This window comes from Pyxicephalus adspersus, chromosome 1 (genome assembly GCF_032062135.1).
Source record: "Pyxicephalus adspersus chromosome 1, UCB_Pads_2.0, whole genome shotgun sequence".
NCBI lineage: Eukaryota > Metazoa > Chordata > Amphibia > Anura > Pyxicephalidae > Pyxicephalus > Pyxicephalus adspersus.
In genome coordinates this window covers 22,738,847-22,750,346 of record NC_092858.1, presented here as the reverse complement: position 1 = coordinate 22,750,346, position 11,500 = coordinate 22,738,847, and the positions used below count along the sequence as shown (strand labels likewise).

The 11,500-nt window shown below is 38.4% G+C and overlaps 1 protein-coding gene across 3 annotated transcripts; it reads left to right on the top strand.

The window, feature by feature from the left end:
* The first annotated feature begins 236 nt into the window (after positions 1–236).
* NHLRC3 (NHL repeat containing 3) lies at positions 237–11,222 on the top strand. Of its 3 annotated transcripts, none has more exons than XM_072403920.1 (8): positions 237–254; positions 1,406–1,636; positions 2,737–2,892; positions 4,700–4,850; positions 5,277–5,477; positions 7,122–7,213; positions 7,862–7,974; positions 9,485–11,222. In XM_072403920.1, exons 2-8 carry the CDS (start codon positions 1,553–1,555, stop codon positions 9,708–9,710), a joined length of 1,023 nt encoding a protein of 340 aa, XP_072260021.1. In that variant the 5' UTR covers positions 237–254; positions 1,406–1,552; the 3' UTR covers positions 9,711–11,222. The 3 variants fall into 3 exon arrangements, with proteins under 3 accessions (XP_072260021.1, XP_072260002.1, XP_072260012.1); XM_072403901.1 differs by having other exon boundaries at positions 247–383; XM_072403911.1 differs by lacking the exon at positions 237–254 and adding an exon at positions 283–432.
* The last annotated feature ends 278 nt before the right edge of the window (positions 11,223–11,500 follow it).

The following is an 11,500-nucleotide window of genomic DNA, read 5'->3' as shown; positions in this document are numbered from 1 at the left end:
GTTCAGCTGCCGGTCACTAGTGCCACTTCCATAAACTCACCGCTAATCTCATAAAACCTTTATCGCCGATTAAAATAATGAACGTAGACTTGTCCGGTAATAAACGGTAATGTATGTCCCTGTATAATATCAAATTCAATGGGCCGGTCAGTCGTCCGTTTTACCAGCCCTCAAGGAGCCCTAACCAGAAGCAGACTAGTCGCAGTATGATGACGTCAGGGAAGACCCGGCTGTAGTTGCGTATGAGGGGGAAGGTGGGCAGGTTAACCCTTTCAATGCTGGACAGAATCTGTCATAGCTTGTCATTACCCTGCATGCAGGATTGTAATAACTTTATTTACACACAGAGAACCTTACAGATAACAAGACCCCTGGATACACTGGTAACCAATCAATATATTGGGTATTCAACAATATCAAATAGACTGAAGTGTAAGCTCTTCGGGTCCTCCCCTCCTCCTGTGTCACTGTCTGTGTCTGTCTGTAATTTGCAACCCCTATTTAATGTACAGCGCTGCATAATATGTTGGCGCTATATAAATCATGTTTATTAGATATAATATCAATAAATAGACCACTGACAGCTGCTGGGTGCATAGAAAAGGATATCAAGCTGAAGCTTTTCTGCATAGACTTCCGCTAGACTAGAATGTCTTATTAAGGAGATTTCCCCCCACTTCCTGTCTTGTAGATTTAACAGGAAGTGAGTATACTTTTCCAATGTGAGGGAACCTCTGCTATGATTACTGTTAGTTTGCGACTCTTAGGCTACGTACACACGTGCAATATTTATCGTTGGAAACCAGCGATTAACAACCGCCGATCGTCTGATAATAGGTAACAAAAAAAGTGAACAATGACAATGAACAAGGAATGTCGCTGGAAACAAACAACCTGATTGGGCGACGATCATTCGCTATCTATGTGTGTTTAGTGATCGTGTATTGTACACTTTCTCCTGTACATGTCACTTCCTGTTGAAACGATTGTATCTATAGTGTGTACATTATTGGTGGATTGTATTTGAACAATCGTATCGTTACAGCATGTACAGAAATGTGCAACATACGATCGTTCAAAATGTCGGTAATCATTCATTTTCTAATGATAATTATTACATATGTGTACCTAGCCTAAAATCAGATTAATTGACACCAATGATCTGTAAGGATCTGTAAGGGAGACATTCATCTCACTGACCAGACATAGGATATAAAAATTATTGGGGGTTCCCTGAAGACATGAAAGTTATTTCCAGGGTTCCCCCATGTTAAAAGTTAAGAGAGATCACCTTAGTCCCAACCCTGCTATACCCATCTCTATAAAATAAATACTCCAGCATATACTTATAATGACTGTGTAATGTAACATCAGCAATGTCATCTCTTTTTATTTTTTTTTTCAGCTGAATATTTCCTGTTCTGTAGGAGGATCCAGACGTCATGCTGCGTGTGAAAGACAAATAAGGAACTCTGCACAGGAAGTATCACATGATCCCGCCACTGTCACATGATCTCTGCCAGTATCACATGACCCAACAATCATCAGAAACATGAAGTTTAGAGCCAGTTTGTGCCTGGCTGCTGCAGCCGTCACGCTGAGTCTGCTAATATTACACTGCTGTGATAATACTAAAGTGAGTATCCGGGAAAGATTCTACTTCTGATAGGAAAGGAAATAGTTCATGTGTGAATGTGTGTATTTATTGTATTACTGAATTTATTTGATGTTTTTTTAGCATTTGTTTTGTATATAGAAAATGTATGTTTATAAATGTTTTCACAGAACCTTGTCCCAGGAATCACATCGGTATATATGCATGCATAGTCCTCAGCGTCCTAAATCTACCAATTTGCCCCCTGTGTAGCTGGTAGGGAGACAGTAGAGGAGAGCACTGATACACTGCTTGCACTTCCTATTATAAGCAGGTGCCATAGCAATTGATACAGGCTTTCCTTCCTGCCTGCTGAATTATTCCTCCCATCCCACAGTCTTACATTGGACTCAAAAACGCCAATATTACTATCAACCTTTATTTATATAGCACCAACATATTATGCAGCGCTGTACAATTATTAGAGGCTGCAGATGGTAAACCTGCATAAAAGACAAGTACAAACAAAGGAACTGGAGGAGGAGAGGACCCTGCCCATCAGAGCTTACAATCTAGGAGAAAAAACTTTGTTTATTGTCACTTCTGGATAAGCAGAATTGTGACTGAGCAGTTATGTATTGCACTGATATAATGTATTGATATAATATAATGCACTCATATAATGTAACGTAAAGCACTCTTAAAATGTACTGATATAATCTAATGTACTGATATAAGGTAATGCACTCATATAATTTACTGATATAATGTAATGAAACAATATAATGTACTGCACTGATATAATGTACTGATATATTGTAACACTTACACTGGTGCCACAATAAATGATCACAGGATGTTTCAAACTGTCTTATCATTTCTTCCTTCCTTTAAATGATGATACAAATCACTAGATATATTCTAACACATCATATGATGACAAATCTTACTTTGAGAACTAATCGTCAAAAAATATCATACAGCTTCATTAAGATGTAGCAAGGTTATTGTAGCTCCGATGCAGTATCCAGATTTGTGTATTCAGTGTTGGTATTAAATTAAAATGATGTAAAACATTAAAAACAAAAAAAAAAAACATTAAAAACATTCTCTTCCAAGTGATCTGTTTGCATTTTTTGCAGCTGTGGATTAAACTATTGTTTGGTTTTCCACCAAGAAATAGAGAGTTGCAACTTTTCAAGCTAGACGTTGCGTGGCCTAAAGATCCTGGGCTTTTCACCGGCGTTCCCTTCGATGTTGCTGTGGATCACCAGAACTCATTGGTTTATGTTGCTCAGGTACTGTAATACTGCACAGTTTCTGTAAAAGTTGTGTATATATTTTTTTATTCAGAGCCATGGAGTCAATTCAAGTCATAAGCAGTTGATGGGTACCCAGAATATGCAAAATTTGCCAGCTCCAAATCAACAGCGTGCTTTTGTTTGTAGTCAGTTTCTGGTCTTCTTTGTGTACCAGTGCACAAATATCACACTCATTACTTCAGGGATAAAAATGCATTTTGTTTGATTTTGGTAACCAGTCCAACCATGTCCTGCTGCAGTGTTTACTGCCACCCTGTCCTATTCTACCTCCTACCTGTTTATATGCAGTAGAACCCCCATGGACATTTATGGGACTAGAAGAAAACGTAAGAGGGAGCCACCATATAAATCTAAAGGAGGTAATTCTATACACTGCCTTCACATATGCAGTTGAACCTTATAAACCACTATAAGGTCACAAAGTGGCTTGAGATAGAGGGCTGCCTATGAAAGGAGTCCTTCTTCTTCCAGCTGCCAGCACTTGCATAGTAGAACCTACAGATTTTATTAGGGCTCAGGAGATATTCCCCATAAAACGGACCTCTACTGGGCATGTGCAGGAAGCAAGGAGAAAAGGGGAAAACCAGCGGGAGGTAAACGTTCTGACAGTATGCAGCTAAATTGGGTTACAGACTTGGGTGAGTTTGCAGCAAAGGGGAAGGGATAACGGAGGTGAGTTCAGATGATAATGACCAAAAAACACTTTGAAAACTTACTAATATTTTAATGCTTCAGCCTTCCATGCAAGAGTCCCTGAAATCATTCTTCCCCTTTACTTGGTTAGGTAGCTCTTTTTTCATATATATTATTTTTAATATTAATAATTAGGTAATAAAAAGCATCACATATAATAATTACAAACTTTGGAGGTACATAACAGGACTATTACTGGCACTGGACATTTATTGTCTATATGGTAGTCTGTTCAAATGTGGTTATTATTCTCTTTTTTTTAGTATGTAATGGTACTATATCGATGTAAGATTCCCATACTTCAATGAACCCAATAACTCGAGATTTCTTTGCCAGAGAGGCTTCAACTAATTCCATTTAAAATACAAGCCATATTTTTCCAAAACCAATGCAATGGGGGTGAGGGGGGGGGGTGTTATCTATTGATGCAAAATAGTTTTCTTTTTTTTGGCTACCAATGACAATTATGTCAGGAGTTTACTACAACCTTTGGTGACTCTCCCCACTGCATAGTTTAGTCTCCAAAGATTGCCCTATTGGGATATTGAAACATTATTAACAAGTAAAGTGGCTCTCTGCAACGTCTGCTGCATCTTATTGAAATAGTTGGGCTGCACCCTACCAGTCACGGTCATAAGAGAATGAAATAATGACATGCCTGTTATTTACAAAGCAAAAATTATGTTGAGTGCTATGGAGTTGACATAAGATTGGGCATTTCTAGAATAAATCTAAGCTATAGTGTGCTTTTCCCATACCAAGCTTATTTAAAAGTCAACTCCAAACAAAAATTTTTTTTTGTTTTTTTTTTTGTTTTTTTTTTATTACGTGAGTAGGGTTCAGAACTTTCTCCACTTGGACAAATTCTTCATTATTCCTGTTCTGGTCCATACATAATCACCCTTTGTCCTTGAAAATATCATCAGTGGGGAAAGAAACAATGAAATGGGATCCCCAATCCAAACACAAACAGCAATACAAATTTAGATGAGAGCTTATCCTCCGTATGTCCTTCATTCTTGGCATCCTGGACATTACAAGATTCATAAAAAACTGTTTTTCTTCTTTCTTAAAATGTTTTTTATTCTAGAGAGGGGACAATGTATCCAAGGTTCTGGTGTTCACAGAAGAAGGATATTTTAAGGAATCCTGGAGTACAAACACCCTTGAGATGCCCCATGGTATATTTGCAGCAATTAATCCCAATGATCAATCAATATGGATAACGGATGTAGGCCAAGGTAATATTACTTAATAGGGTTGTTTAATCAAAACATAATCTCTGTATTCAAGTTTTAATTTTTGTATGTGAATATCTCATATTATTATTATTATCATTAACAAACAGTATTTATATTGCGCCAACATATTACACAGCACTGCACAATAAATAGAGGTATGTACAAATTTAAAAAAATGTGTCTTTGGAACATGTGCCATTCTAATTTTTACCTGCATACTTAGGTACATACAGCTATTTGCCCTACCCTTTGGTTTCCCAAAAAAGCAAATCACAAAGACCTGGCAGCTGTATTATTCACTGTAATAATGAATACGTAAAATAAGCAATCATTGCTTAATAAATATACAACTAGATAAAGCATAAGTATGGTTAAGAAAGTCAAAAAAAACATTTTTTTTTAACAGTCTGTTTGAACTTTCTACAGGACAATATGGGCACACAGTGAAACAGTATTCACTATCCGGAAAGCTCCTTACAGTCCTTGGTACCCCTGGCAAGGCAGGGTCAAATCTGAGTCCGCTCCAGTTTGATCAACCAGCAGATATTTTTGTTAAAACCAATGGGGATCTGTATATAGTAGATGGTGACGGTGGGCTTAACAACAGACTTCTTATGCTTACCAAAGGTATAGTATATGACCATTTTCTGTTAAAAATACACCCTTTTTTCTAAAGCCAATCTAAAGGTTACCACCATCCCATCCTACATTGTTGTTTGCTTGGTTGGATACAAGTGTATTGTTCAGTGATTTCCTATAGTTCTAAGACAGTGGTCCCTAACCTTTCTGACAGCAGGGCCCGGTAACATAGAATAAAATTTTACCACGGCCTGGTATAAGTACATCTTGCACTACTCTGAGAAAAGCATAGTAGTGTAAGAGAGCTGGTGTGCTGTCAGAGCTGCTGGGAATGGCAGAGAAGTATAAGCCTTACATACATTGCTCAGCCATTCTCAGCAGCTCCTGTGTAAGCAGTGCGAGGAGAGCCGCCGGCTCTCCCGCTGGTTGCGCTCCTACTGTCACACTGTCACTAGCTTTAGAGCAGTGTAAGAAGGGCCACCCCTGCCAGTGCTTCTGCCTTCAGTCATTTTTTGCAGCCCCAAACTCCCCAGCCACAGACTGGCACCATTTCTGCAGCCCAGGGGTTGGGGACCACTGTTCTAGGAGACTGCCGTGATAAGATTTACCCACCAAAGTCCCCTGCTCTGACCCATTCTTCATTGTAACAAAAACAGAGCTGAATTATGTGTTATGTAGCTGCAAGTGTCATACCCCTCAAAGGTAAGGTGGGTGGAGCTGGAGCAAGAGTAATTTGGCTTTCTCATAACCATCGACTTTTAAAATTTGGCACTTTTTACATATTTATGTACTCCAGCTCTGAATATACTGCATGTCTAAAGCTTGGGATGTGGTCCTGCCAACATGCCCACAACTTGCTATGGTCAGTGCCCCTGCCATAAATACATAATTTCAGTATAGTGGCTTACTCTGACAGCTCTACCATATATATAGCAATGGTGGCTTTCTTAAAGCAGAACTAAAGCGAAAAAAAAACAATCACACTCACCTTTAATCCCACAGATCCCTTGATGGTGCTCGACCTTTCCTTGATCTGGTCTCGTGTCATCTTAGTATTCTTCTTAGTCCCTTTGTGGAGGAAGCACTGGGTGCCTCTGTTTTCGGCTATCTTTTCTTCTTCGGTGTTCTTGCTAAGTCACGGCATGCACAGAAGGAGCAGCCAAGAGCCTTTTGGGATGCGTGATGTGGGTACCCCGGGAGACTCTGCACTACCATTCAGTCTTGATGAATGGGAGAGGGTTGTCTACCCTTTTATGTAAAGTACAAATTTTGAGTTCAGGTCCACTTTAAAACCACTCTTAAAAAAAGAAAGAATTGAAAAGCTGGCAGCCTGTATAAAAATATATATTGGCACTAACCAGGCTTCCATTGGTGACATTTCACTTTGGCCGAAGAATCCTTCGCATCTGACACTTCTAGACGATCTTTGACATTAACATTCTTCAGCATCCAACACACTACAACGCTGTAGTAGATACAGCAGACAGAAACGCAGTTGTTATCCAACACATTCATTCTAGATCAAAAGGAAGATTAAGGTCACCTGCAGCTGCACTGGTAAATACTGATTGTGCTTTTCTACAGGCTGGTTTTTTTTTTTTTTTTTTTTTTGTTAGCAACTGAAAGGAAAAGGAAGTTCTATATAAAATATCTAATCTTTTAATAAAATATATATATATTTATTTACTTTAGAATTCAATGTTCAGTGGACTTTGGGAGGTAACGGAACAAAGCCTGGAGAGTTCTATATTCCTCATTGTGTAGCAGTGGATGAATTTGGACGTGTAAGGCTACTTTGATTAATATGGCACTAAAACGCTATCACTATTAACCTATTATGCTATTATAATGCACTGCACAGTATTTCATGACAAAATTTAATACTATAATATATCCATAAATGACTCCATCCTGACTTATGTCATCTTATCATAACATTTTAGCGCCTTTCATATAACTGCATGAAAATTGGTAAAATGTTATCTGGGCTGTCTGCATGTAAGCACATTTGCTTTATAATTTTTGACAACCAATTTGCTACCATTTGTCTACACCTAAAAAGTGACAAGTGCTATAACTGCTGAATGCCTGGCACTGTTTTCTTGTAGCACTGGGTCCTATGTTGGGTTCTCAGCGGGAACATTATCTCTTTAAGGCTTGCATGTTATTCCTGTGTTTGCAGGAACCACAGTGTACATGCTCCTAAAAAAATCCACAGTGTTAGACAACTTACCTTCTGGGTAAATGTATTTTATAGTTCTTAAATGTTCTTAAAGCTTACCTAAACTCTAAAAACAAAAAGTCACCAGGAGGTGGTATTAACTGACAAAAGAGGCCTGCAATGTTTTGTAGTGTTCCTGCTGAGAATCCTGCCGTATTTTCCCTTAAACTGAACTGTCCTGATAATAACTGTGTTGTTTATTCATCTGCAGGTTTGGGTTGCCGATCGGGGCAATAAAAGGATACAAGTGTTTGATAGCGTCTCCGGGGAATGGATTGGAACCTGGGACACCTGTTTCTCAGAAGACGGGCCCTACTCAGTCAGGTATAATTGGCCAATATATTTAAAATATATGAGGACTGAATTGGGCATTGTCATCTGTTGAGTAGAAAGTTTCTTCACATGAAAAACATTGACTGCTGCAAAAGATATATATTTTACCTTATGTGACAGGTTCACAGCGTAGCAATATGCTGACTGCCAGCTGCCATGACAGCTAATAGCTCATAAAACAAAAAATCCTTATGCTGGTTCTGAAAACCTTGTTTCTGGAGTTTAAAAAGGAACCAAAGTTATATTTATACTAAACTCTGTATCCAATAATGCAAATGGTTAATGCAAATAATCAGAAATCTGCTTTCATTATCCTGACTACAGAACTTTTATATTTCATTATAATAATCACTTAGCCTCCTTGTTCAACCAGTTGCAGACACTGAGCATGCTACAGAATCCATGTACACAGGAAATTCTAGGCCATATGCACTATTGCTGCTCCCCACCTTGCACTTGCTGTCATTTTCAGCTGTACAAATGACAGCCATGAGTTGCTGTCTAAATACAGTAGCTGTTAAAAAAATGAGCTGTGTTTATAAACACAATTTAGACAAGAGATAAAGTGATACCAAGTAATATTGTTACATTTTGTATGTTTTATTTATCTGCAAAAGATCAACTTAAATATATGTGTGAGGTCAGTTAAGCAGAACTAAACTTCGGACCATGTTTATGCGAAGTTTCAACCTTAATGTTTATATCCTATAGAATGAAAATATGAAATAGCCATATGGTGATGGTGATCTGAGTTGTCTAGAGACTTCCCGGACACTTCTTTTGAGCAACTCTACGGCAGCACGGTGATTTGCACTCTGGCCTTTGCAGCGCTAGGTCCCAGGTTCGAATCTTGGCCAGGACATTATCTGCATGGAGTTTGCAGGTTCTCCCTGTGTTTGTGTGGGTTTCCTCTTGGTACTCCAGTTTCCTCCCACATCCCAAAAACATGCAGTTAAGTTAATTGGCTTCCCCCCAAATTGACCTTAGATTGTATGAACGACATATGACTGAGGTAGGGACATTAGATTGTGAGACTCTTAGAGGGACAGCTAGTGACATGATCATGGACTTTGTAAAGTGCTGCGTAATATGTCGGCGCTATATAAATACTGTGTAATAATAATAACACTGTCACAAACCTGAACTTACATCTTAGCCTGGTACCCTTGTTCACGTCATCATCTGTGTAAGATAATCATTCAGTCTGTTTGTTGCTTCACACTTATCTTTTCCCGACTTTTAAGTGAAAGGATAAGAACTACTGTGAGGATTTTACTTCTATCCAGGGCTCCATAAAAGTTCTAACCCTTCCACAATCTATCCAAAACTAAGGAAAAAAAGTTTTGGCTGGACATACACTTTAAGTACTGTATATGTACTTGGTATCCAAAAGTAAATATATGGTCCACTCAAAATGTAAGAGTTTTCCCTAACAAATACTATATTACAGTTTTGGTGACGTAAGACCTCCCTGATGTTATTTATTTTATTGATTTTGCAGGATAACAGAAGACATGAAGTATATTGTTGTGGCCCAGCTGAACATAAGCCGGCTGCTGTTTTTGGCCTTCCCGCCTATAGGAAAAATTGGACAATGCCGAGTGGTCAGCACTATCCAAATGGCTGATGGCGTGCGACCTCATCTTGTAGATGTCAGTCTAATGACTGGTTCAGTTTATGTTGCAGAACTTGGTGCTCAGCAAGTACAACGCTATGTATATGTCTGAAAGAGCGCTGCACTAACTCTAGAATACAGTTGTATTACTCTGTCCCGCTCTGTCTGTCAGAGTTGTGTTACTCTGTCAGTCTGTTCCACATTGTGTAATTGCACTGCATTCAGATGCTGGGATATTTCAGCTGTGCATTTCTGTCCTACACATTCAATGCTTTGGGAGCAGCAGTGATAAAGCAAGCATGGGATTTCAAAAGAAAGTCTATTAAGTTCCTGCTTTGAAAAAAACAAAAAGCTACTGTTTAAATGTATACTTTGTGCCATGGGCATGCAGCAGTTGTGTTCTATTTTCTTGTACTTTCTACAAGTTTGTTCTTGCTAGCTGTCCTGTGCTAAAAGGGGAGTCGTATGTTGGATAAAAACAGATGGCAGGTTATGAAAATTTGCTCTATACTTTCTTAATTCAGAACTGTGCTTGTAGCTACACCCTGGAAGGTACAATCTACTTTCCCACTATATGTTGATAGTGAGGGTACACTTTTTAAATACATTACTTTGTTTGTAATTGCGTTTATATTGTCTGGAATCCACAAAGGCTGGATACCTCATATGAGATAAAAAACCCTGAAAGAAAGAAATGGGTTTTACTGATCTTCTGTAAAAGCAAAATTATTAGGGTTTTAGTAGAGATGACTACTTTGTTGGTATAAAAAACAGAAGCTCAGGGAGATTCTATTTATCAGTAACACCAGGGATTCCTGAATCTTCTTCTGATCTCCAATGATAAAATCTGAGATATTTATTTAAAAATGGTTATACTTGCCATTCACGATTTTTGTCAGTCCTAGCAGACTGACTCACCAGCTGCTGTATTTAGCCTTAAAAGCAGACCTTGCAAAAAATGTCAAAGTTCTTTTCTCCTTCAGATAAATGATGACCTAAAAACAATTCAGGTATTTACCAATAAAAGATGGAAATAATACTTGTTTGATCTCTGTAAATAGAACTTGTATATCTTTGAAATGTAGCAGGTTCCCTTTTTCCCAGGCAAAGATAACATAATTGGTCATTCCCATGGAATCCTAGAAAAGGTAAGCATTCTGTGTCACGTGAGAAGATGCTTCTGTACAATGCTGGAGAAATTCCTGTGGAGCTGTGTGCATAGGTCACAAATAGTACACAAAAGCAGCAATACCAGAACTGTCCCCCTAACTGCTGTTTAAAATATTCTATCTGAGCCACACATTAGGGCTCTATTTATAAAACAGGGAATCGGGCATTCCCTTGTGGGAATCTTCCAGGTCCATGTGTTTCAATGGCAGCAGGGGGATCCTTGTTTTATAAATAGAGCCCTTTGAAGGTAATTGGCCCTTTAATAACCCTTTTATTCTGTACATACAATTTTTAGGTTTCCTGTATAGTTTACTGGTTATGTGCCCCTGTTTGGGGGGGTAAATGTACAGGAATCTATTGTACGTTTAAAATCTCCTGTGAAATTGTTTCTTCGTTGTTTCTGTTTTGTGCTGTTCTGCTATCCAAAAGCAGCAATAAAAAAGAGCACACCTTCCCTGTTTTATAGTTTCTTTTTTCCATCATTCTTATGTTCCAGTCCTGAGTAGGGATGATCAGGTGAGCTTTTCCAAGCTGTCTTTGCTGCCAAAAATAGATTTTTACAAGGGGTAAAATGTTTGTGAAGATTAGGTTAATTTTTGCCATGCAGAGTAAAAAAAAATATTTTGCATTGGAGTGGCCAGCAGCCAGCTCAAGGAGCACACATCATGGGCTGATTTGGATTGCTACACTCTAACTTAATCCTAAAATGTAAATGTAACCCTAACAGTCAAA